Below are 27,813 nucleotides of genomic sequence, written 5' to 3'. Positions count from 1 at the left end.
CCGTTCATCCTCAGTGGAGGAGGTCTGAAAAACAGGTTGTTTCAGGTTTAAGGGCTCTGTCACTTGGAAGGGGACATATTATGCAAAACTCAGCTTTTGTATCCTTTTGTGCTGAAACATAGGTCTCTACCGCCTCTATAAACACTCCAAACATAAATAAAACCCGTCAATCTGTTTCCTATCAATAGTTTGGGTTCAGGTATTATGTACCTCCCTTTGGGAGGGGCTTGATATAGAGCAGCAGCTCCTCCAGTGTCTATCAGTGTGTGTGTGTGTGTGTGTGTGTGTGTGTGGGGGGGGGGGGCTGGGTCAATTTCCCTTATTTCATCACAATTGGGAACCTTTTGAAACAGCTTGTTTTATGCACATTATTCCTGAAACCAGGAGATAGCTGTAATGGCAGTGACACTAGTTAGTGTCTTGATGCAATCTGCTGTGTTCCTTATAATGAAGACTTTTTACTAATTGGCATAATAAACTGAACTCCATTGGAGTGTTTACTTTCTGAAGTGCCTTGAGATGACTGTTGTTGTGATATACCGCTATATAAATAAACTGAATTGAAACACTGACAGAAAATGGATGAATGTTTTGTCCACATTTACTGTGTTTATAGAGGCAGTAGATACCTACATGGCAGCACCAAAAGAATGAACAATTGAATTTTTGCTGAAACTGTCCCCTTAAAAAGTGCTCTCCAGTGCAAGTTTCAACAATGACTATTAAGAATAATACATATTTCACAATTATATTGTCTCTTTTGAATATATGAGGATTTTGTGTGCGATGAACCTAACTCAAATTGAATCTAGAAAAGAAAGTGTGATAAGCGTACCAGATACTCCTTGAACAGTAGGTCTGGATCTTCATTAAAGTAGATCACCAGGCTTTTAAGAGTATGCTCCCTCTTTATGTCGATGTCATCATACTAATGCAAGGGTGGAAAAAAAAGGGTGAAAAAAATGGAATTGATTGATTGCATTTAATTGATGGGTTTATCACCGACCAAACTACTGATCGCCATGATATCCTTGATCTTTTGGCCCTTTGCTCCTTTGCTCCCCTGAAAATTTTGCATCAGCTTGTCTGTTAAATTGTCCAGCTGAGCCAAGAACTTCGCCTGCAGGGGTTTTGTAGTGATCTGCAGGAACTCTGCATTCACCTGGAAATAAAACATACATAAATATAATAAACTAGAAGTTTAAATACAGACTGCTGAATCAACACACTGAAAGTTGCTAAACATTTGAACCATCAGTGAAGTTTGTCAAGACCTAAACTGTTTTTAGCTGAATTTAGGAATATATCGCCACCTGTTGCTTTGGCATGTTCCTAGCAGCGTTTTCCTTCATTTTTGCGTTTACCTGTGGACGGGATTATTTTTTAAAACGAAAACGGAAAATCTCCGTTTTCATAAATACCTGTGTAAGTGTGGACGTAGCCGAAATCTTTTATAATAATAAATAGGTTTGAACGTCATGGGAGTGCGCATTGTGCTGCCTGCAGTTACTCTTCCGGCCACATGGTTCGCTTTTGGTAGCACCCTCAGTAAACTATGTAGTGCTTTTAAAGACACCTCAAAACGATACTTTCTACTAGAAAATGGCATTATATGATAATAAACACAGAATACCATATTTTTAGATTATAAAAAGAAAACAGTAAGAAAGAAGTTAGCTATAGGACATCATCTTTCATTGAGCACAATGGCTAGCTGCTAATAAGCTAGCACACGCTCCGACTTAAAAGTTGGCAGCTACACAATTTCTCCTCTAAAACAAGGCACTTTTGAAAAGACCTGGCTATATTGTCAAAAAAAAAAATAGTATTCAAGCAGAGAAGAGAATGGTAGCACCACCAAAAGTTCAAAAAACAACTGTTACAAGCTTCTATGATAAATAGCATTGCCATAGATTTAGCTGATAAAGAAATACACAATTGGATATATGAAAAAAATAATATGTTACCTTACCTGAAGGTGTAGTTTTATCCAAAAAGTACAGAGAGGCCAAGAGCAGCTGCATTCATTTAGGTGATCCTGAAAGAGCGCAAAATTTTCAAAGAAGGCGGACCGTTGTGTAACTCAGTAACTTTGTCTTCTTGTGACAAAGACTGCTTTGAGAGAAAATAATTTAGGTTCACCACACGAATAATAATTGCAGTAACGCTGGAGTGCTACATTTGCGTTGAATGAGATTAAAAATAATGTTTAAGCTTAAAGAGGGGCTTGAATTTATTTCTTTGAGTTTACAAATACTTAAGTGCAAAAATGTACTCCTCCTACCCCCAGTGCCCCAACAAACTCATTCATTTTGTGTTCAGAATCAGCCTCTGCTGGTTTTGAATAATTTTAGGTTTACACAAAGAAAATCAAATTAATTTGGTATTTTTTAATTGCATTTGTGAACAACTAACATAATTTGCATGTGTTCTTTGAAAGGAGGACCTGAATCTGTTTTTTGAGTGTAGGGTGAAAGGACCTGGACAGGCAGCCAGTGTATTGCCCAGCTAATGCTTTTTTTGTTTGTTCATACTGGAGATTTTGGCCATCTCGAGTTTTTGCCTCTCGAAATGAGCCTTGACATCTTGCTCTGCGAGAAAAACATTTCAAATTGTTAGATCAGCTATAAAAGTCACCATAGATCTATTCATAAAGTAATGGTGCCACCTGAACTCATTCAAAATGCTCTGACATGCGATTTTCCTTTAAACTAAACATCTTCAGAGTAACACTGTTTTAAAAGAAAATAAGCACATTCAGTCAGAGTGTTTTACTGTCAAACCAATTAAAACCCAGCCTTTTATTATTATTCACCTGTTCTCACATTCACTGCAAAATTGCTGCACTGTGCATTAGGTTCACAAATATTGCTGTCAATCAGCACATACAGTTGCTTAAGAGAGTTACATAACACAGACCTGAAGGTGTAAATTAAAAGCCTGGACTGAGAGCCGATGCACTGTAACCGCAAGATCTGTTTTCTGAGCTCTAAGTTGAATAAATACACAAAATAAATGTCATTTGTGTCGATTTTTGTTTCCTGCTGCAAAGTGCTACGGAAAACTCAAAAGTCTAATAATATTCAGTATGCAGTGTTTTCTGCGAGGCCCGTGCAGTTGAAGTCTCATGAGATAGCACTGATTCAATTAGATATTTTTTTTCATTTTGTGTCAACAGCAATCAGTTCAACTCTAAAGTGAGAGCAGAGCAGATTGTTTCTGATCACTTCTTCCAGTCGCCCGGCGGTCCCAGTGCGCAGGCTGGCAGGAGGAAATCCATTAGACACACTGTTTGAGTAAGCAGGGATTTCACCCACTTCATTAAGACTTGAGGAGTTGTCCACCTGCTTTTCTTATCAAAAGAAATATAAAGCTTACCCTTCATTAGGAACTGGCCCTGGATTTCAAAATTATTTAACCCAGCTAACAAGAAAGGGTATGCATCTGTGCTTTCTGCAGAATTAAAGTTTGGATCATCCAGGAATCAGAAGGTCCGAGGCAGCAGCTTTAGTACCCATCAAAAAGATGCCACAGGGGGACAGAGTCCACAGAGCACCAGGAAAGCTTCCATTAGCCCTCCAGCATGTATCACCACAGACCTAAAGAGCTAGTCTGCTGTTCGCCGTTCATTTCTGGTGTTTGGTGGACAGTCTGAGACTCTAGGACATAAACCACAGGCTGCCTCCACATGTAACCATCACATGAAAGCATGCAGTGTCTCCTGGTGTTTCATCAGGAGGAGGGATCCAAAAGGCCAAACAAAATGTACTCAATAGGTACATATTCATTTTATACCAAGGACATTTTCCTTAATGATTATTTGAATAAATAATCCTTTGATTTCATATATTTACTCAAATTATAGCAGGGGTGGACAGTGTGCCATGCCTTTCTCTCCTCAGCTTAAAGTTTTTGCTTCTTTTTCAATATCAGTCTTGAAAAAATTCTCTCTCACTTCCAAACTGATTCCATCTGATCTTGCATGCAAAACATTAGCAGTGATGATCAAAATTGCATACTTGCAATGATATTGGACATGTTTACTGGAAAAAAAGAATCCTAGGAACAACTTATGCAAGTACATTTTGAGGCGCTGTTATTGGCTGGAAACTGCTGTAAAACATATAAACATATCTGCTGTACTATTGCAGGAAAGGTTATTGGAAATTCAAATTTTTTTCCTTTAGTATTCCCTTCCTTATATACATAAGCTACTGTCTTGAGGTTTGGAGGAACAACACACACACAAATCAGTTTTGATACCACAGAAAGGAGCATTACAAATAGTGAACACTGACTATCATGAACCAACTGATGATTTATTTATACAGATTTATTCAACTCCCATGCTCTCGAGAGATTCTGCGTACTTTAATCCTGCACAAATAATGCATAAAGTAACAAAAAAGGAGGAAACTCCAGAGTTTGTTTAATATTAGAATCTGCGTGAAATAAGACGAGTGTGGCGTACATTCAAACACAAGCGGAAAAAACATTTACAACAAAAGTAAAATAAATATGTGTGTTGGTGCAGAAGTTAAACAGGAAATAACTGATGTAAAAAAATACTGTGTGTGATAATTCCACTTTTGACTTATCACATTTATCTATCCGTTCTTTGAGTTGCATATGACTCGAACCAACCTAAAATGATGCTCCTTGCTACAAAAAGCTGATAATAAGAGCAGATCACAGTGACAGAATTTCAATAAGTGGCTTCAATGAGGCCTGATTAAACACGTGTAAGCATTAATCATAAACGGAATCAGCTACGGGGGATAAACGCGTGAATAGATTGGATGAATGTTGACTTTTGATAAGCAGAAGCTCTTCATGCTTGAACAGCCGCATGTGAATGATGTCTGGGATGATGGTAATGTTGACTTTCTCATTCATGAATTCCCCTCTGCTCCTAACCTTTAACAGACCATTGGTAAAACCACAGAGGTGGAATTTTAAAGAGGGGCTTCTCCAACCATACAACAGTATAACTGTACAATGCTGTCAATGGGGGTGCTGTCAAGAAACTGTCAAAGGGTAGGAATTTAGAGACTTCGGTAACTTTGAGCGAACTTGTCCGTCTTTGTGAAGCTGCTTCAGATGTCAGTGATCTTCACACACTTCACTGGTTTTATTTGTCATTACCTATGCTCGGTGACAGAACAGGGGACCTGTTCTTTGTGACTCACAGTGACTCCTCAAATGCCCGTTACCAGCCGAGCAGAAGAGTATTTTTAGGTTGGATCGTCTTGTCTTTTTTTCATACAACATTAATGGAGCAAGACGAAGCAGGGAGACTCCAGGGAATTTCTTGATTTCCTTTCGTTCATTTTAGGAGAAAGCTTAAAATGCAAAATCAACTCTCTTTTAACCCAGAGATACCTCAGTCCACATCATGCATATTTAAACGTATACAAAGTCAGCCGTTTAATAACAGTTTGATAGCAAATCTCGGAAAATGTTGAAGGTAGCTGTCAGCTTTGTGGCGACAGATTTTTAACAATTAGGCTTTTGTTCAACAGTATTTTTTAATTTCATGGTTTCTGACTTTAGAAAATGTAGTATAGACTCCTCATTCAGTCTTAACTTTTGGCTGGGAGTGAGTTCAGTATGTGTGATGCTCTGACGAAGGTCTGCTAGTTTGAAATAATGGACACTTTAACATACCCGGACAAGGTTGTTGGACCTTCTTTTGCCTTCAGATCTTTCTTAACTCTTTGAAGAACTAATTCAACAAGGTGCTAGAAGAACATACGCTCTGGCATTACCAACAATGCACAAGTGGTACTAAGGGGTCCCAGAAAATATCCTATGTACCGTTACACCACCAGCCTGAACCACTGGTACAAGGTGGGATTGCTTGTTGCTTTTATGTTGCTTAGGCTGAATTCTGACCCTATTGTTCAAATGTAGCAGCAGAACTCAAGCCTCATCAGATAAGATCTGTTGTTCAAATCTTTTATTGGCTTGTTTTGGTGAACCTGTGTGAATTGTAGCCTTAGTTTCTTAGCTGACAGAAGTGGCACCCAGTGTGGTCTTCTGCTGCTGTCCAGCTTCAACATTTTGTGCATTTAGAAATGCTCTTCTGCATACCTCATTATACTCTAGGTAGACAGAAGAACGTTTGACTTACTGTTGCCTTCGTATTAGCTCTAAATAGTCTCTTAAATACCTGCTGACCTCTCAAAGCAACAAAACATTTTCATCCAGAGAGCTATGGCTCACGGGATATTTTCCCATCCCTACTCTGATGATCACTTTAAATGTCAGCAGGTTGTTTTGACCATGTATACACACCTAAACTGGGATTGGGTTGCTGCCATGTAACTGGCTGATTAGTTCAACAGGTAGTGACAGATGAGTGCATGTCTTGTAACAGCTTTAGATTTCTGTTTAAATAACTTGTAGGGAAAGGTTCAAACAAGTCACAGCAATTGTGGATGTAAATGAGGCCAACAACAGTCAGGAGCACTTTGCTTTTGGTTCTTAGCTTGGTGTAACTGCAGTATTTAAAGCTGGTCTGATTTCAGAATTTATAGAAGATTTATCAAAAATTTACAAAATCAAAATGTAAAAGTGCTTGGCAGACCGAGACAATTAACACAGTTATCCATGACACGTGCATTTTTAATTTATGGATGCCTCATTTTTTAAATATCACAGTTATCATCAATACATCATTATTGTGACACCTGAGGCTCGCAGCGTGACCACGTTCTGAATAAATAACATCAGCTGAAAGGTCAACAGAGAGGCCAACAAAAGCTGCGGGAATATATGTAAATGTATGCGTCGGCTGTCAGCATCCAGACGATGTGTCAGATACAGATCAGATGTTAATAACAGGTGATATTTTAGGGGTACACTGCAGGTCACGCTGTTGATAAAAGACCAAAACCCAGATAGTAAAATAGTTCAGACTCAAAATGACACTTTAATGACTAACATTATAAAACCCACACACAAGTACTGCCCAATGACAGCAGGAAAACATTTTAACTGAGCAAATATGGAAGTCCCTTCACCAGAGCAGAGAACATTGAGCACATTTTGTCCAAGTAACTATCAACATATGTAAGAATTAAGTGTTTGCTTTGCATTAATGTTGGCCATGCAGTAGCTTTGAGTTAGCTCACACATCTGCTTGCTTTGCGTTACTGGAGCTTCGTCATACGTAAAGCTGTGGGCTAAATAGTTTTGAAGGTGAAAAGAAGAAGATGAAAACGTGTTTTCAGTTACAGTCGAGGAAACGCGTCAGAGAGCGGCTTTAACGACTGCTATCGTCCAGCTGTCAGTGCTCGTGTCTTTATTTGCTTGTTCCCTTTTCATTTCATTGGCTCTCGCACAGACAAATTCAGCTATAAATGGAAGCCAGATTAAACGCATATTAATAATTTTGGTCAACAGTGTGTCTACAGTTTCTGCACTTGATGCTTCAAAATTATCAGTATTTCAAAAGTGACTTCAGCAAACATGTTGTGCTGTGTGCTGGGTTGTGATTGGCTAAATGTCAGTTGCACAAAAAAAAAGGTGTTACTATATGAGGCAAAGTCACACACGATACTTAAATTATATGAGAAAACATTTAAAAGGGTAAAAAGGAGAGATTGTTTTATATTCTTATATAATATTAGAACTATAATAATTATGGTTCAGTAGACGCCTCCAAACGGGTGCTGCAAACAAACATGTAATGTTTGCGGCCTGTGTGCGTGTGTTAGGCTTACATTGTGCGTGAATGTGCTGTGGCAGGCTGTCGCTGTCAGTGTTATCAGTAGCAGGGTTTATCGGGGTTCCCTAAGCCGCTCAGGGGCTGAGTCTGAGCGGTTTTGTTGTGCAGTTCACACGTTATTACACCTGGATTGTGGTGGGGATGTGACAGGCCTGCCTAGCGCCTGGGGAATGAGCAGAAAATAAAACAAAAACAGAATACTATCACGGCATAAGGCCAAAAGGAAAATGGAGGGGCACAGGAAACCGTTTCCTCTGTAAGCAGATCACGTCTCTGAGGGAAAGTGTCCATGTAACTATGAGGCCGACCGCCGCATGTGTGTGTAATGAGCTCTGTAACCTTGCACACAGTGCAGAAGCAGAAAGCATTGTCACGGCTGGCGGAGTGAGCCGTGTGGAGTGGAGGAAAAGGAGGACCCAAAATGCAGCAAACTGATGATACGAGTGAAGTTTATTTACACGGTGGCAGTGGCAAAAACAGGCAATGAAGCATGAGTAATGACAAACCTAAACTGGGAGAAACTAAAGAGCAAACCTGAAATCTTACAAAATGGAGAGCGGAGCAGAGAGACGCAGACCAAGGACCAGGATACCAAGAAACACAGATGAATGCAGAGATACGCAGAAATACACGGATGAGTGCAGACGACCCGACGAGGAGCACAGGCAGACACCAACTATAAATACACACACCAGGTAATGAGGAAATGGCACACAGGAGGGGACACAGCTGGAACTTAATGGGCATAACGAGACACAGACCTACAAAGTAAAACAGGAAATCTAGAACCCGAACCGGACACAAGGGGGGAGGACACAGAATAACTAGAACAGAGGGAAATAGTCACAAAACACAAAACGCTGGGTCAACGACCCAGGACCATGACAAGCATCGCACGTTTAGGTGCAAAGATGTGATTCAGCATTTGCAGGAAACTCTTTCTACTCCATTCTTTTATGTTTTCATGAGATTAAAAGTGCAAAGAGGCTCAGTGATATTTTGGTTTTGTGCAACTACTCTTTTGCTTTGTATTAACAGCGCAAAAATATATCTATTCCCAGTATTTCAAAAAAATGATGAGTACAGCGTGGGGTAAAATTGTCCGCAAGCATTCTGTACATTTGGTGAGGGTGTATTTCCATGGCTTGGATTAAGCTCTTTTGTTCCCATTAAGGAGAAGTCTGAATGCTGGTTCCTTGGCTCGGTAACAACCAAGCTAATCACAGCTTTGGATGTGGGATTAAGAATGTGGATGTCATCTTCTAGAAAATGACTGCATCCATAACAAACAGAGACAGAAAAATGCTTACAAAAAAATCAAGAACCAAGGCTGAAGATAATGTGCTGTCAGGGTTCTCAAAGAAATAACGCTTGAATTAATACATTGTTTTCTTTGTTAAAATGCTCCACGGGTTCCCTGTGGAGTTTTTGACAGAGTAGTAGTGCTTTGGAGGAATGCTTTTATGAACATGTTACTTACTCTAAGTTGTGTATAAAAGATGGATAAAGCCACCATCATGTCACTTATCAAATTTAGCTTTTTGGTTACATTTTTTTGTTTGTTTGTTTAGTTTGTGTTTAGAGCCATTAGTGAGCAAATTTGGAAGAGAAGGTAGAGTTATCAGCTAATGCTAGCAAGCTTGCTATGTTAGCAAGGTGTATCTTTATGCTTTTAGCATGGAAGACTATGGAAACTAACTTATTTTGAAGCTCAGTCACACTAGAGTAAAATAAGACAGCAAACTGCTGTAACAAGGAAAGATTAGTGGCTGCCCATATGATCAGCTGACTGGGCTGAATTTAGTTTTGCTACTTTTTAGCCGTTGGAGGTCAAATGTAAGTAGTTGCACAACTAGTTGGCTACCCAGAGATTCAGTGTGCAACACCCTAAACTTCTGGGTGAAGACTTTCAATCACAAGTTTGACTCTGCAATCCAACTGATTGCAGTCTCACAAATACTTTCCATCCAGTTAATAAATGCAGAGAGACTGCCAACACCACATAATGGTGGCTATATCCATCTTTTATATAAAACCTAGAATAAACAACACATTCATTAAAGCATTACTCAAGCACAGTTTGTCTGTGATGCATCTCTTTGCAATAGATGACTCGACTCAGCTAGTTGCCAACTTGTTGCATTCTGGTTATTCCTATATAAACGCAGGGTTGCAAAGTGATTTGGTCATTTTGCAGCAGCTACCTCACTATTTGTGGATGACTTTCTTAATTTCTGTTTTAAATCTATGAGGTTCTGGCTGGACTGGGAATGGAAGTTAGTTAATGTGAATCATAGACAGCAGCAGATTGTTGCTGACTTTTCACAGTTAACTGCTGCATTATCACAAACAGATTGCATGCAATTGCCAACTTAACTCCACTCAATCTCAAACGGACAGCAGACTGAATCTTGTTGTCGTTTTATTTCCACCTTGATGCGCCAAAGGCACTTTGACAATGACAACTGGCTGGGAGTGGCTGTGGACCCTAACCCATCTTCAAAGCAACCATGTCAAAGGCGCACAGTTGCAATAAATGCATGTGGTTATGCCTGGGTCTCCAACTCCTGTTGTCCCTAGTGTGCCATCTTTTAGCTCTTGGGTGTTGCTGCTTTGGACTCAGATGCATTCATGCATACATGCTACACAGTCCTACACATTCCTACTGACAGTTTACAGGAGCTAAACTTGGAAGAACACTACAGAAGAACTGCTAGGCTTGAATAAAAATTGTCAGGGTGCCTTTATTTAGTGCTAAGCGATACTGCAAATTTTAGTTTTGGTCCAATACCACGTAAATACAGGACTGAGCTTACTTACTAAGCTTAGAGGACAGAAAGAAATATTGATCCTATCGGGTTAGTATCGATCTGATACCAATACCAGCACTGGTGTCAATACCAGCGCTGTATCCAAACAGATATTTGGATTGCTTTGTTTTAAAACATCATTGTCAGTAATTACAAATGTGGTAACCATTTTTGTTATTTCATTTTCCAAAAATACCCATTGTGGGATTTTTCTATCACATCACCCTGAAAGTTTAAGAGTCCCAGTAAAATCTCCTAATGTAGCCTCATTTGAAACCCTACCTTTGTTCTTTTTCAAAATAGGCTCACTGCTATTAAATATTAATATATTCTTTCCTTCATTCTTCCATTTAATCATTTCAAATGTACAAGGCTATTTTTCTGGGTGAAGTGATTCATCAAATCCCATTATATTCTGTCACACTCTTCAGAATCGCCGGATTCTTACATGTGAAATTATTGAGCTCCTCCCTCTCCTGCTGCCTGACAGACCAGCTTGAATGATCAGGTGTTATTACAGCTGGTTTCTATGGCAGCACACCTGGTAAAAACTGACAAGAAGGAGACAGCACCAGCGTGGCTGCTGTCAGTGCCCGTCTACCCGGCTTTGTATGAGTAACGCGGCTTCACACTTGTTACATCTCAAGCTTCACCGTGGTCCGTTGTTCATAAAGCTGTACATTAGGAGAGAAAAAAACAAACGCAGAAAAAAACAGCTGCTGGGAACATGAGTCTGTCATGCTGGGCTTTTCTGAGCTCATAGTCAGCAAAAACATGCTTTCGCCGGCTTCGCAGCTGCCTTTAGCTAAGCACAGCCACAAAATTACACTTCACTGATTGATATGCCCTTCTGCAGTCAGCAGCACCATATGGCCTTTATACAGAAACATACATTTCCTCCTACATATTGTGGAAACATAATGGCCATGATGGATGGGTGAGTGAAAATAATGTTTGAACTGATTTACTTACAATGTTTGTTTGTAGGTGGCGGCGAACTAAATTTGGAGTGAAAGAAATGAATGCACGACTTCACTCAGCAACTTTTTCTTTCAGCCAATAACCAAAGCTTATATTTACAGTTTTGCCTCCCAGCAATCATAAAAAATAAAAGAAACAAGCTCTTTAAAAGAATTGCCAGCATTTGGGGAAATAAACATCACTGTTTTGCCATCAGTTAGATCAGAAGTTTGATACTATTGAATCCCAGGTGACTCAGGCCTCGAGACAGGTCGGCAACCACGTGACAATTACAGGTTGCTAGGAAGAAATGTGTTTCCCCACTACCAGCAGCAAGCAAATTAAACTTTTATATATCATAAAGTCTTTTAACAGTTGCTGGAAGTCCATCCATTTTCTTCCCTTTCTCTAATTCAGTGCTGTAGCCGGTTTGGACTCAGCTCCCAGCTAACCCAGAACATCCTCATTTAAATTAAATTAAATTTGGAAATAATTTGTAACACTTTTTCTGAACAGGAAGCTCCATTTTTATAAGAGTATAGTTCCTTTGCTGTGCATGGTGTATTCCAGGAGACCAATAAATAATACAACTTGACGTTATCACCTTATTATCCTCCCTTTAGTCAGCGTTTTGCTGTGTAGCTGCACGACTTAGGGTGCAAAAAAGTAAAGCAGCATTCATCTTCTCATCTAACTCGCAGAAATTGTGGCTTTCTCATACAGCAAAGTGAAAAAAAAAGTTTTCACAGGACTCATTGCATCCGAAAAGCTAAGAACACCCCACGATTTAGTGGCTTTTAGAACCACCTTGTCAGCAATTGTTATTGCTTTCTTTATTTTGTTGTTATTGCCACTCCTCTTTGCAACCATCTTGCAATGCCGTTCAATGTTTATTTACAGTGTTTTTATCTTCATTCTTTTATGAAGAATGGGTGTGCGGTGTGTGCTGACAACTGCCTCAGGATTTGAGTTGAGGTCTCGACTTTGACTGGATCACAGGAAACACCTTGATTCTTTTCTTTTTCGGCCATTGTTGCTGTGTTTAGGGATCATTGTCCTGTTGCACGTTCTAGTTTGGGTCAGACTTTAACTGTCCCCACATTTAGCCTCACATTTGACTCTAGAATACTTTCGTATGCAGAGGAGTTCATGGTTGACTCAGTGACTGCAAGGTGTAAAGGTCCTGTGGCTCCAACAAGGTCAACTCATCACTACGCCACCACCGTGCTCAACAGTTTCGATCAAGTGTTTGTGCTGATATGTTTAGTTTTCTCTGTTATGACCAGGCATCTTCACTTTGATCTCATCTCTCCAGAGGACATTGTTCCAGAGGTCTTTTGGCTTGTTCAGATGCAGTTTTATAAGCTTAAGCCATAATGGCATGAACTTTTTGAAGAGAAGAAACTTTCTCCTGGCACCATTTTTTTCTAATTGTACTGTCATGAACTTTAACATTTAACATGCTAACTGTAGCTGTAGCTCTTTGTTTTGTTTTTGTAGTTTCTCTGAGCATTGCATAGCCTGACCTTTGGTGGAATTGACTGGGTATCCACGCCTGAGGAGACTGAGACATTGTGTTAACACACCTGAATGCTCCAGACCAGCAAACTGCCAAAACTTTAGTTTTTTTTAAGAGATGCTCACACTGGCTGGTTATCAGCCAATCAAACGCAGTTGATTAGTAGCATTTGGCTGCTATTCTTTTATTATGTTATGAAAACTTTATTTTTCACATGTCTGTGTCACAATAAATGAGATTTTATTGAGCCATATATTTAATGATGACACAATATGCACAAAAATATTTTTTGTCAGTTAATTATTCTGATTTACAACTTCAGTGTACTGCCTCGGAGAAGTATGTGACTTTCCATGAGCCTCTAACACTGAGAGGCAGTTTGTATTTATGTCTGAGTAGTGCTTCAAGGTCTGGCAAGAGCATTTACATTGGGCATGCTTTATTAATGTGCAAATTATAAAATGTCATTGTCCCCAGTTATTTAAGAAATCTCCCTTTATATGCATCTATTGATCCATCTATTCATGCTCATCTCATTCAATCATTGGCTCTCTCATCCTGTATTGCTCACATTCTTCAAAGTGGTTGCTCCAGTCCCCCAGATTCATGCATGCATGGACTTTAATGATCTCAATGGAATGAATGCCTTAAGAGTGTGAGTCAGTTATCATACCTAACCCAATGTCTGATAATGAATTATTCAAGGCTGGCTGCATAACTTAAGCTGTCAAAAGATTTGTCATAGCTCTGGCTTATATCATAGCCTGCTCGTCAAGTTACGTATGCTTACATACACACACACTAGCAGTCAAAAGTTTGGACACACATTGTAGATACTCACTGAAGACATCAAATATATGAAGCAAGATATATGGAATTATGTAGCAAATAAAAATTGATAAATAACTCTAAATATGTTTTATATTTTAGATTCCTCAAAGTAGCGCTGTCAACAAAGCCCTTTGCTTTGTTGACAGCGCTGCAAACCCTTGACCTTCTCTCAATGAGCTTCATGATGTAGTCACCTGAAATGGTTTTCGCTTTACAGGTGTGCCTTTCTTAAGAACCAATCCGCTAAGTAAAGAGAAACAACAGTTCATCATTACTTTAAGAGCTGAAGCTCAGTCAGTCTGGAAAATTGCTAAAACTTTCAATGTGTCCTCAAGTGCAGTCGCAAAAACCAGGTGCTACAAGTGCTACAATGAAACTGGCTCACATGAGGACCGGCCCAGGAAAGGAAGACCAAGAGTCACCTCTGCTGCTGAGGATAAATTCATCCGAGTCACCAGCCTCAGAAATCACAAGTTAACAGGACCTCAGATTAGAGCCCAGATACAGTGGCTTGCAAAAGTATTCGGCCCCCTTGAACTTTTCCACATTTTGTCACATTACAGCCACAAACATGAATCAATGTTATTGGAATTCCAGGTGAAAGACCAACACAAAGTGGTGTACACGTGAGAAGTGGAACGAAAATCATACATGATTCCAAACATTTTTTACAAATAAATAACTGCAAAGTGGGGTGTGTGTAATTATTCAGCCCCCTTTGGTCTGAGTGCAGTCAGTTGCACATAGACATTGCCTGATGAGTGCTAATGACTAAATAGAGTGTACCTGTGTGTAATCTAATGTCAGTACAAATACAGCTGCTCTGTGACGGCCTCAGAGGTTGTCTAAGAGAATATTGGGAGCAACAACACCATGAAGTCCAAAGAACACACCAGACAGGTCAGGGATAAAGTTATTGAGAAATTTAAAGCAGGCTTAGGCTACAAAAAGATTTCCCAAGCCTTGAACATCCCACGGAGCGCTGATCAAGCCATCATTCAGAAATTGAAGGAGTATGGCACAACTGTAAACCTACCAAGACAAGGCCGTCCACCTAAACTCACAGGCCGAACAAGGAGAGCGCTGATCAGAAATGCAGCCAAGAGGCGCATGGTGACTCTGGACGAGCTGCAGAGATCTACAGCTCAGGTGGGGGAATCTGTCCATAGGACAACTATTAGTCGTGCACTGCACAAAGTTGGTCTTTATGGAAGAGTGGCAAGAAGAAAGCCATTGTTAACAGAAAACCATAAGAAGTCCCGTTTGCAGTTTGCCACAAGCCATGTGGGGGACACAGCAAACATGTGGAAGAAGGTGCTCTGGTCAGATGAGACCAAATTGGAACCTTTTGGCCAAAATGCAAAACGCTATGTGTGGAAAACTAACACTGCACATCACTCTGAACACACCATCCCCACTGTCAAATATGGTGGTGGCAGCATCATGCTCTGGGGGTGCTTCTCTTCAGCAGGGACAGGGAAGCTGGTCAGAGTTGATGGGAAGATGGATGGAGCCAAATACAGGGCAATCTTGGAAGAAAACCTCTTGGAGTCTGCAAAAGACTTGAGACTGGGGCGGAGGTTCACCTTCCAGCAGGACAACGACACTAAACATAAAGCCAGGGCAACAATGGAACGGATTAAAAGCAAACATATCCATGTGTTAGAATGGCCCAGTCAAAGTCCAGATCTAAATCCAATCGAGACTCTGTGGCAAGATCTGAAAACTGCTGTTCACAAACGCTGCCCATCTAATCTGACTGAGCTGGAGCTGTTTTGCTAAGAAGAATGGGCAAAGATTTCAGTCTGTAGATGTGCAAAGCTGGTAGAGACAGACCTTAAAAGACTGGCAGCTGTAATTGCAGCAAAAGGTGGTTCTACAAAGTATTGACTCAGGGGGCTGAATAATTACGCACACCCCACTTTGCAGTTATTTATTTATAAAAAATGTTTGGAATCATGTATGATTTTCGTTCCACTTCTCACGTGTGCACCACTTTGTGTTGGTCTTTCACGTGGAATTCCAATAAAATTGATTCATGTTTATGGCTGTAATGTGACAAAATGTGGAAAAGTTCAAGGGGGCCGAATACTTTTGCAAGCCACTGTAAATGCCACACAGTGTTCCAGTAGCAGACACATCTCTACATCCACTGTTCAGAGGAGACCACATTTGACCACAAAGGCCTGATTCACACAAATCAGGCCTTTGTGGTCAGAAAAAACTACTAAGGAAAAGCAACAAGCAGAAGAGATTTGTTTGGTCACAAGAAACACAAGGAATGGAGATTAGACCAGTGGAAATCTTTGCTTTGGCCTAATGAGTCCAAATTTGAGATCTTTGTTTCCACCTGGCATGTCTTATGCGATGCAGAAAAGGTGAACTGATGGTCTCTACATGCATGGTTCCCACCGTGAAGCATGGAGGAGGAGGTGTGGGGGTGCTTTGCTGGTGATTTATTAAAAACTGAAGGCACACTGAACCAGCATGGCTACCACAGCATCCTGCAACGACATGCCATCCCAACAAGTTTGCGTTTAGTTGGGCCATTGTTTATTTTTTAACAGGACAATGACCCCAAACACACGTCAAGTGTGTAAGGGCTATTTGACCAATGAGGGGAGTGAGTGCTGGCCTCCACAGTCACCTGACCTAAACCCAATCAAGATGGTTTGGGATGAGATGGACCACAGAGTGAAGGCAAAAGGGCCAACAAGTGCTCAGCATCTCTGGGATCTTTTTGGAGTCACTTCCTGCTGGCCATTAAATAGGATTTTAATCAAAGACACCACTGCATCCATCACTTATATACAGTCTGTGGTTTTATGTTATCTAGCTGTAGACTTTATCCAAGTCAGTCTAAATTCCTCATAGTAATTCATATGAGTATATATTAAAAGAAATTATAGAAAAATGTATCACACAGAATTAATTTTAGTTTAGTAACTGAGCTATGGCTAACTATTAATATATTATATAGCTTTAAAAATTGGATATGTCAGTATTTATATAATAGCTAAATGGTTAGGTGTTATGTAACTAGTTTTTATGATATTATAACAGCTAAAGCTTACTTTAAAATCTCAAAATGTCTACTTTTGGGAAAAGAAATTAAATAAATAAATCACTGAAACCTCCCAACGATAGCATATAAATGGTGGAGGGCAGGCACATAATAAGACTGTGCAATGTAAATTTTCTCAGAGTAGAATGTTGTAGCCACATGACGATTCAAAAAAAATTATAATGAATATAGAAACCTGCAAAGAGATGATTTCAAATTAACAGAGTAATATAAAAATCTTAACAATGTTAACTACTGGCCAAAGCCGACACAAAGAAGAAAATACTGTTGCTAATTTCAGTCTGAAACTATTTAAAGGTTAAGTAAGGATAAATTGATGTGGCCCCAAATCATAAAATATGTGATTAAAAACAAAACAAAAAAACAGCTGAAGATAATAAGAAAAAAATGATAATGCACGGGAGGTGCAGAAGACGAACAAAGTAAAGGAGATGATTATTTTTTTTGAAGTTCATTGAAAAGCAGCAGGCATGTTAAATTCTCCTTGAGGACAGCTCTTCAAAGTGAGAAGAAGCCTTTTAGAGCCAAACACGCAGCGAGAGTGAGTACTGAAAGAAAAAAAGAATAATCTTGGTGAACCTGTAGGTGCTGACCCCACAACGTGGTGCATAAATGTGACAGGATGCACAGCAAAACAAATCCTTAAAGGCACAGCTCCCAGCCTCAGCTGGTTTAAGCTGTTGTTTGGTGGTAATTAAGTATTTTATCAGCATTTAACAACAAGAGAGAACGACTTGAGCTTTCTGGTTTTGTTCTTTTGTCCTCTAACTGCTCTCCAGTTTTCTTACACTCTTACCTTGATTATGTTTCTCCTTTTTCCTCCCTTGTGACTTTGCTCCATCACTTTCCCATCTTCCTTCCGCTCAGACAGCAACTTCGTCCTGGGGAATGCTCAGGTCCAGTCTCTCTATCCCATTGTCTACTGCTCCGATGGCTTCTGCGAACTGACTGGCTTTGCCCGCGGCGAGCTGATGCAGAAGAGCTGCATGTGTCACTTTCTGTACGGGAGTGAGACCAGCAACCCTCTCACCACACAGATGCAAAAAGCTCTGGATGAACGCCGGGAGTTCAAGACTGAAATCATTCTGTACAAGAAGAGCGGTAAGACTCGGCTGCTGGAGCAGACTGACAAGTTAAATAGTGTTTAGTGCAGTATTTCTTTTTTCCAAACCAATATGTGTCTGTGTTCTGATCTCTTTTCCTTGAAAAGGCTCTAAGTTCTGGTGTCTGTTGGACATTGTTCCCATCAAGAACGAGAAGGGCGAGGTGGTTCTGTTCCTGGTCTCACATAAGGACATCACAGAAAACAAGGACCAGGACCGTGACAATGAATCTGACATTGGTGAGCACCATCCACTCCCTGTCCAATTCACGTGAAATGAGCAAGGCATTAACGAGAATCAGTCAAACTACCTACTTCACGTACCTGCTGTCAGTTCTGTCGAGAAAGATGGCAAAGAGCCGATCAGTTCATATGATTCCTTTAGAGAGAAGGGGTCAAATAAAAACAACATCCTTTGGACTATTGTGCATGGACTTAGAAAACACATAAGCACAGTGCTGTGCATGAATGCGCCAGCACATATTCACTGAACAAATACACTTTGCATTTAAAGAACATGATGTGAGCATACAGTGACATGTGAACGCGTTGCACATGATGAGCTGTAAATAATGCTAGTGGTTCGAGCAAACGCAGAGCTGCTGCAGCTGTCTATCTAAAGGTCTGATGGAGCTTTATGAATGAATCAGTGCAGCTTATCACAGAACACAAACAAGTCGATTCTCCTGCTTTCCCAAGCAGTAAATTTTGGGCAAACTTACTGTTAACATCAAATACTTAAAGCACATATCGAGATTCCTCTGTGCCACTTTGACTGTTTATCTGAAAATATCCAAAGTGGACACTTACATTTTCACATGGTCTAATATTCCTATGTCGGTGACAACGTTGGTCCAAAATCAGCATCGCAGCTGACTTGTTTACACTGTCTTAGCATTCAGATGCATTCAGTTAGCGTTAGCCAAGACGTTAGCTTACTGTCACGAGGAACCCAACGTGAGAAACCTGACTTGATAAAATATTTATTATATTGTATGAATTCTTAAAGAAAACACCTGAAATGCTGAGTTTTATATAAACAAAGGCATTTGGTTTTTCCTTTTCCTCCATATTCCAAAGCTATGACATCACAACAGCGTGACTGGTCAGTTGCAACGCTGACGAACACCAACATGGGAATATCAGACAGACCTACTTTACAGTGAATTCATCGCCAGTTTTTCTGTTTTGTTTCAACTGGAGGGGATTTGCTATGTGCTGAAAACTTTTCTGTATGTGTGGTTGAGGGATGTAAAGACATAACAACCAGCTCCACAGCAGCAGGGAGTAAATGTACAGCATCGCTCCACTAATCTAATGCTGTCATCACCTCACGTATTAGTGTAGTGTTTTACACGACCTCAGACATTTAGATTATGGCTCTCCATAGCTATGGTGAACAGCCACGACCTAAAGTGAAACATATTAGCTTTAGATTACAGATCTCGGTGGAGCCAAACTACTACAATGTTCATAATGTTGCTCAATTAAACCAGACAACAGTCGTCCTCAAGCTATCTCTCATTTGCCTCCTTTTAGATTCAGTTATAGGCATGTGCAGGTTAGCACGGTGAGAGTTTCTGCCACATTAGTGCTTTGTTCTCCTATTGTGTGCCCTTGCTCTCAGATGAGGAAACTGGTCTGGAGATTCGCCAGATCAGCTGCCCCTCAGGCTGTAACATGGAGCGCCGGCGCAGTCGGGCTGTCCTCTATCAGCTGTCGGGACACCTGCAGAAACAGGACAAAACCAAGAGCAAGCTGAAGATCAACAATGTGAGATGTGCTGTGTTTGGTGGTTTAAATTATTCACAGCCAATGCCTTTTTTTTAAAGTTCAGTGACCTCTGACTTTTACTCTACAGTCACAATTCTCCTTTGCTAAGTATCAATAAAATATGCACAGAGGATGCGCCATTTTAAATATAAATACCCCGTCACAGACTTTCAAACCCTGACTAAGCCTTTAGTAAGGCCAAAAGTCGCAGTGTCATCAGCATGTTTTGTCTGTAGGGAAAGCTGCAGCCTCCAGGAGAGTGCAACTGAAGCGCCATATAAGGTGTCAGGGGTTTACTGGCTTTACTGATTAAGAGGGTTGTCATGGTTTCAAGAGCTTTGCTTGTGATTGTGATCTGCATATCAATTCAAAAAGATGAAGGCTTGTAAATTTAAGCAACCTTTAATGACATAAAGACTGCCAAACTGCCTCCAACATGCGAGGAGCAGTCGGAATAGCCATTTGTCTTCAGCTTGGCCAATTTTATTTAGATTTGATGGCGATATAAGTCTCAATCACGCCAATCCAGTGGAACCATAAATTATACCTTCACATCTAGTGCTAAAGATGAAATATTTAATGGAGATGAAAAGCCACTCCCCATTGTTAACTTGGCAGATATATAATGCTAATACTGTTAATTTATGCCCATTAATTCTCATGTGTGTTTTTCCATGCTACACATCAAGAGCGTTCTCGGAGCCAATGCGAACCCTGTCCCCGAGTATAAGGTGGCCGATGTCCAAAAATCCCGTTTCATCCTCCTTCACTACGGTGCATTCAAGGCCGGCTGGGATTGGCTGATCTTGTTGGCCACTTTCTACGTGGCCATCACAGTTCCCTATAACGTTTGCTTCACAGCTGTGGAAATACGAGAGGACGGCGGCTCGGCAGCGCGAAACCCACCGAGTGTCAGCGATATCTTGGTGGAGATACTTTTTATCATTGGTAAGCCCGTTTTAAGATGCTTCCCCTCTCTCTGCCAGTCATTTCTCTTTTAACTCCTATCATTTTCTATCCAATTTTATGAACCATACTTAAAAATGAGCACCTTTTTTTTCTGGTGGAAACATCTATGAATGGTGAATATAATATGAGCCTGAAATGATCAAGGATCCATATAGAAGTCACACAAAAGTATTTACAAAGGCCCAAATCCCATAAAAGTTTGCGTTAAACAGTCTGTGAGACAAATGATACCCACTCTCCTGACCTCTCGAAAAGTCCCTTCAGTCAAAAGCGGCTGTTAGTGTCCATGTGACTCTACATCTCCCATTGCAGCTGCACTAACCAGGTCACCCAGGCCTGTGTTTTGTTCCATTTGTACCAAAACATGAATACAGTTTGTGTTTAGGTAATCTGGTTCAGTCTGGAAGTGGAACTTGTAAGATCAGACTGCTTTAAAAGCCACCAGGAGCTCACATTAGTCACTCGTGTAGGCAGCTGTGTCATTTATCTCTTTTATACAGACTTTTTTTTGGGGAGAGCAACATTAAAACTGAGGAAACTAGTGCACAACTGCTGCCAGCAGCTGGTTAGCATAAACACTTTAAACAGGAAGAAACAGCAAGTTTTGCCCTGTTTAAAAGTTAAAGTGAAAAAACAAACAAGCAAGACAGGGTTTTCTTTTTTCTTTTTTTTTTCCATTTGGCTTTGTTTAGAGCGGCAATGTCAAACTCAGTTTACATCGTAGGCCAAGTACAGCCCACTGTGGCAAGGCAAGTTTATTTATATAGAACAATTCAACAACAAGGTGATTCAAAGTGCTTTACAGAGACATTAAAAAACAAAAACAAATGAAAAGCATGATTTAAAATCGATTAAAAAAAACAGTAGATAAAATCAGTAGTTAAAATGTAAGTTTTGCCGAAAATTTTAACAACACATCTCAGTTTTTCTGCATGATGGGCTTAAGAAATAAATCTATAAACTTACAGAAAAAGTTCTGTTAGCTCATTGCACACACTGTCCTGTAATTATCAAATGGAAAATTGGCAGAAACTCCTCTTTTTCTTTTTTTTTTTTTGTAAATTTCAAAATTAAACAGTGAAAAAACAGGAACTTTCTGTCATCTAATGGTTTATCTTATACTTATTTACTGGTGAATTTTGAATGAACGTGGAGAAGGTCCTTTAAGTTATGAAAACACAGATAAAAGTAAAATTTATGCCACCCTTCAAAAAATAATTTTTAAAATAATTTAAGTTTCATGCGCTTCCTTCCATAGCCGTCAAATGACTTTAGAAAAGCGGGTTGATTCTGGCCCCTGAGACTTATGTTTGACAACCCTGGTTTAGCAAACACAATACATGTTTGATTTACAGGTACTGGTTGTGCTAGCTCAGTCCCTGTGGTTCTGCGGAGTAACTGGCTGCTGGCTTTAGCCTCATATTTATGCTACAGGCATGGCTGCAGTATCAAGTTTCTCATCTACTGCTCATAAAAAATGCAAGTAAAAGTTACCAAACTGACACAGTGTTGCTTTAGGTAAGAAAGTGACTGATTAATCACAAGAAGGAGAGTCAATTAGACTTTAAGGTTTTGGCACACTGCTAAAGCATTTCAGCCTACATTTGTGATGTCATTCTTTTTCTTTCTTGTTTTGTCTGTGGTGAAGGTGGAGTTCCTTTTTTTTTGCTAGCCAGTTCTATTTCAATAGAAGTTGGGTTGGTCTTGGTCATCCAACTGGGTCATCTCCAGATTTAATGATGCCTTTCGTGTGCTTCGTTCTAGATATCGTGTTGAACTTCCGAACAACTTACGTGAGCACGTCGGGTCAGGTGGTCTACGACGCCCGTTCTATATATATTCACTACGTCACGTCCTGGCTGTCTGTGGATCTGATTGCCGCCTTGCCCTTTGACCTGCTCTATGCCTTCAATATCAGTGTGGTGAGTCTGCAGCAATGACTTTTAGTTGGTTACACAAGGGTTGGAATAGAGGCATGGTGCATAAATCCTGCTTGCTTGACTGTTGCTTATGCTTTTGTGATCCTTTAGTTATGATTTTTATCCATTTTTGTGCACGTGACATGAAGGTAGTGGCTCTAAGGGCCCCGCTGGCGGTCATAGACCTCATTCTTTTATCAGTAGCACTCTCCTGCTGCTCAACTCTTTCACTGCTCATTTAATAAGGCAATTAAACTGAACATGCTCAGTGGTCACCGAGACGACAACGCCTGCACTTAAACTCACAGAAACCTGAACTGAAAAGTGACTGACAACTTTTTGTTCCATATTTTGTTGAAACGTTGCTCTTCCTGTGCAAATTTGTTGCAAGAGTGGCTTCAAAAAGGAGGAAAGCTGAGAGGGTTAGTATCAACCAGAACTCATTATTAGGTAACTGGTAATTAAGTTGATAAATGAGTACGCTGAGGACAAATTACCGTTTGAGACAAGTAGATTAGCCAGATGATGTTCAGTGCAGATCCTGATAGCTGTTCATGCAGAAAACATTGCGACTGGCACATGAGGCTACACTACACTTTTTACTTTGGTCTAATATTTATTTTGTTTTACTACTTTTTTATAGAGCATTTACAGCTCATGTCCCCATTGTGCTGTTTCTAATAAAGAGATATGTCTGTACTTTCAGGGGTTGCAAGTCCAAAAGGCTGTGGGACTCTAGATAAGGAGGACCAGACTTCTGGCACTTCTTTAAGGCTTCCTGGTTGCATCCTTAACCACTTGATGTTATAAACAGAAAATTAAAGTACTGATGTGACAAGTGGAGTGTATATACTGTATTTTTTCAGCTAAAATGCAGTTAAAATTTTATAATACAGATGGGCGATGACCCAAAAGATCGAAGAGTGTATGTCCTCCAAAAACCCCCCAGAGATTTATTAAAGCAACGAAGTGGAATATTCTTACTCAGTCAAGTCAGTCACCTGATCTGAACCCTATTGAGCATGCATGTCACTTGTTGAAGACTAGACTTCAGACAGAAAGCCTCACAAACAAACAGCAACTGACAGCCGCTGCAGTGAAGACCTAGCATAGCATTAAAAAGGAGGAAAGCCAGCATCTGGTGATTTCCATGAGTTCAAGACCTCAGGCTGTCATCGCATAGAAATGAAGACTCTATTTTCAGTTATTTCATTTGTCTGGTTACTTTTGAGCCCCTGAAATGATGGGATTGTGTTAGACTTTTATGCAATCCTTTTTTTCAACCTCCTAAATTAAAGCTGAAAGTCTGCACCTCAGCTGCATCTGAGTTGTTTCATTTAAAATTCATTGTGGTAACGTACAGAACCAAAATTAGAAAAATGTGGTATTCAAACACCACTTTAGTGAAGTCCCAGAATAAAACTGAGGAGCTGGAAATCATAATAACAGGTGCCTGTTTAAAAAATTAACTTTTTTCAGATTTTTTTTGTGCAACACAACCATGCAACTAAAGACAGATCTGTACAGTGTGTGATTAGCATGACACTGAGTTGGGGTTTTTTGGTTTGTTTTCTAATCATTTATTTTTTAGATTATCATCATCATATTTTTGTAACTTCCCCCCCCCCCCCCCCCCCCTGTGATTAAAACAGGAGCAAAGCAGAGCAATCACACACCTGTTTCTTCTTTGCCGATTCTTAATCACATCCAGGTTTCTGGAATTAATTCTTGTCTCTGTGTGGTGTAATCCATCTTGCATGTGTGGAAACCAGTGAACAGGCTACTAATTGGACACAGAAATGAGCAAGGAATTGCACAGAATGAGAAAAATCAATATCGTGAGCATGTTTGAGGAGGTAAGAGGGAGCATCAGGACTGTTTTCACTAAAGTATGATAACATCAGTGACTTCCTCTGCCTGCTACAACTGAATTTGAACCAGCTCTGAATTTATTTTCTTGGGCTATTTTAATTCCGTCTGTGTTGTAAGGATACTGAGACATGTTTTTGCTGTTTGTCTGTGCTGTAAATAGGTTTGTGCACCAGGTCCCTCAGTAACATAGCTCACTATCAAGGTGACTGATTAAGACTGTCAGTGTCCACCAGTACTTCTAATTACAAACCTTCCCCAGCTCCAGATGTGAAAAAGATTAAACCTGACTATTTCTAATTCAAGTCACGGTAAATGTTCTACCCTACCTATCTGAGAGTAACTAATCCCATCCTAATGAGCTCCACTTGTCATATTTCCCGTTACAAGTTTTCGCCTTCCCTTCTGTCTCTGACTCCCAGAACTTCGGCGTTCACATGCTGAAGACGGTGCGCCTGCTACGCCTTTTACGCCTCCTGCAGAAGCTGGATCGTTACTCCCAGTACAGCGCTGTGGTCCTCACGCTGCTCATGTCCACCTTTGCACTGCTGGCCCACTGGATGGCCTGCGTGTGGTACTTCATTGGGCGCAGCGAGATCGAAAGTAATAGCCTCACCTCTTGGGATATAGGTTCGTGTCTGTGTGTCTGTATTGTGGTTTCATTTAAAGATTTACGGGGATTCATTAGATGGGGGAGCAAAAGAGCAAAGAGACAGGGAGACAGACCCAATCAAAGATTGTGCGTGTCATTTTAAATGCTCCGAAGCAAAGCATGAAGATACTCTTCTACGTGCAGCTTGTATGTGTGTCCTTTCACTGCGAAAACACTTCTAATTATGGTGATCTGTTTCCCCTCCTACTGCGCTCACCGGTGCCAAACAACAACAATACTGCGAGGTGCATGTGGTGCTGGTGCTTAACCTGTTTGAGCGATTTAACGCAACAAAGCGCAATGAGACAAAAGAGTAGAGAGGGAGGACGATGGTGAGCAGCGGTTAAAGATATAGGGTTTTCTCTGATTTGTAGATGCACGTGGATGTAAATGTACACGTGGGGTGGGCTAAGGTGGAGAAGTGGGTCAGCCGTTTATCATAGGGTTGGTAATTGAGCTTGCACAAATTGCTTCCAATGAGCAGGCTTGTTCTCCACTAGTCAGGCTTAATGAGAGTTGTGCACACGAGGTTTAAAAGCTCTCTTACCAGTTTATTTATGTAACACTACACAAGTCAGCTCTGGGTTTACAGACAAAAAGCTGTGTTTTACTCTTGAAATTACAATATTCTGATAGAGACTCAGCAGGAAAGAAGACAAGGGAGCAGACAATAATGCACAAAAGTCTCTGTATTTTGCGTCCATGGAGACGGACGTTATGTGTTTTGTTTAAATTGGTCTTGAGCAATAGTTCTCCAGGATTTCTGAAGGTCTTTCAAAGTCTTATTTGGCTGCTTTGTACAGTCCCTGTACTCATCCATCTTCTGATGGATAGGGATGATGTTGTGTCTACACATAACAGACAACTTAGCAAAGAACACATTTTAAATTGTATCTTTGGCTACTAAAGAACAGCCTGTTCCAGATCTAGTCATAGGTTTTTGTCCATTTTTGCATCTGTTTTCTGTTTTGTGAAATGAATATATGACTAGATAATAGTTGAACTTTTTTAAGCATTATAAGAGTATGTTATATCGGTATTGTGCGCCACTAGGATGCCTAATCATTTTAAAGCCATTTAGGGTTCAAGGAATGACCTCTGCTTATATAAGTGATGCCCGTTACTGTGGTTGATTAAGTAGTAGTGTGAAGCAAATATGAGAAGTCCCTTGTGATGTAAGTAATTTCTAAGAGACTTTGACTTCCTGTCAAAATGTTAAAACAGCCACAAGCTGACAGATAATGAGACTTATTATTTGCACTGTGCATAAATACAATCTGACATTAAAATGCTTGCATGCTGTGTCAGACGTGTACTCCCAAATGCACATACACCAAAGCTGAAGGAATGACTCTACCCTTCCAGGCTTGTTACCGCCGCTAATGAAGCCTTCTAGTAAAGGTCATCAAACAAACACGGTTGCACTCTCATTAAACTGACAAACTCTTCTGGACTGTCCCACTTCCCCCACCAGGCTGGCTCCATGAACTGGCCAAACGCTTGGGAACGCCATACTTTATGGCACCGCTGACCTCCCTGCTGGGAGTCTCTGAATCGCCTCAAGACACTGTGACAGCAGGACTAAGCAATTACAGCCAGTGGAACGGCTCTAGTTTGGAGCCACTGAACGGGGCGAGCGTGTTGGATTCAGGCCAGTGGAATGGCAGCAAGACCAGAGTGAGGGCACCGAATGGCTCAGGGATGACAGTGAGCGGCGGACCGTCTGTCAGGAGCTCCTACGTGACATCACTCTACTTTGCCCTGAGCAGTCTGACCAGTGTGGGCTTTGGCAACGTTTCGGCCAACACGGACTCTGAGAAGATCTTCTCCATCTGCACCATGCTGATCGGAGGTGGGCAAAACCTCAACATCAAAATCAGATGTTCTTAACCCTTTACAGCCTGAGCCATAAAAAATATCTGTCTGTCTGTCTGTCTGTTGGGTTTTTTCAACAACCAAAAATATTATGTAGGAAAAAATTTTCCGTTAAAATACAAAACCTCATTGTTTGTTTGTTTTTTGCTTTTTTATGCAAATGAGTAACTGTGTAAGTGGTAAAATTTAATGCTTGGTTTTCAAAATATGGAAAAAAAATCTGTTAAAACAAATATATATATATATCATATGATATGATATACCTTTATTAGTCCCACAAGGGGAAATTTATATATATATATATATATATATATACCACTTTTGCCCAGTAATCCCAAGTTATTTAAACCTCACACTGCACATTTCATGCTGGACGTTAAGCGAACTCACACAAGTACCTCAAGTACAGCAAAAAACATCACACTGAGCAGCTTTTCAGGTGTTCTTACCTGTTTTTCTGTCTCCTCTGCAGCATTAATGCATGCTGTGGTTTTTGGTAACGTGACCGCCATCATCCAGAGGATGTACTCACGTCGCTCCCTCTACCACACCCGCACCAAGGACCTGAAGGACTTTATTCGTGTGCACAGGTTACCCAAGGTGCTGGAGCAACGCATGATGGAGTGTTTCCAGACAACCTGGTCTGTCAACAACGGTATTGATGTCAGTGAGGTAGGAAGGATGACATTTGGTCTTGATAGTGCAGGAATCTAAGAT

The 27,813-nt window shown here is 40.4% G+C and overlaps 1 protein-coding gene and 1 long non-coding RNA gene across 2 annotated transcripts in view; one reads left to right on the top strand and one right to left on the bottom strand.

Annotated features, from left to right (window-relative positions):
• The window catches only part of LOC146608777 (uncharacterized), a 1,125-nt gene extending 68 nt beyond the window's left edge, over positions 1–1,057 (bottom strand). Inside the window, exons 1-3 of the long non-coding RNA XR_014905145.1 lie at positions 1,007–1,057; positions 836–928; positions 1–24 (exon numbers count right to left, since the gene is read on the bottom strand). The exon at positions 1–24 is cut by the window's left edge and continues 68 nt beyond it. This is a non-coding gene — a long non-coding RNA (uncharacterized LOC146608777). The remainder of the gene's footprint in view (positions 25–835; positions 929–1,006) is intronic.
• Positions 1–27,813, top strand: part of LOC146608776 (voltage-gated delayed rectifier potassium channel KCNH8-like) — a 52,031-nt gene that overhangs the window by 4,462 nt on the left and 19,756 nt on the right. Inside the window, exons 2-9 of the mRNA XM_085348799.1 lie at positions 17,805–18,038; positions 18,148–18,279; positions 19,667–19,812; positions 20,502–20,760; positions 22,546–22,703; positions 24,992–25,199; positions 26,696–27,073; positions 27,569–27,768. Coding sequence (XP_085204925.1) covers positions 17,805–18,038; positions 18,148–18,279; positions 19,667–19,812; positions 20,502–20,760; positions 22,546–22,703; positions 24,992–25,199; positions 26,696–27,073; positions 27,569–27,768 — 1,715 coding nt within the window. The remainder of the gene's footprint in view (positions 1–17,804; positions 18,039–18,147; positions 18,280–19,666; positions 19,813–20,501; positions 20,761–22,545; positions 22,704–24,991; positions 25,200–26,695; positions 27,074–27,568; positions 27,769–27,813) is intronic.

The sequence above is a fragment of the Diplotaxodon limnothrissa genome, linkage group LG23 (assembly GCF_057381915.1).
Source record: "Diplotaxodon limnothrissa isolate DT_005_m linkage group LG23, D_limnothrissa_male_GT1.1, whole genome shotgun sequence".
Taxonomy (NCBI): domain Eukaryota; kingdom Metazoa; phylum Chordata; class Actinopteri; order Cichliformes; family Cichlidae; genus Diplotaxodon; species Diplotaxodon limnothrissa.
The sequence above is the reverse complement of the archived record's forward strand: the minus strand, read 5'-3'. Positions and strand labels throughout refer to the sequence as shown.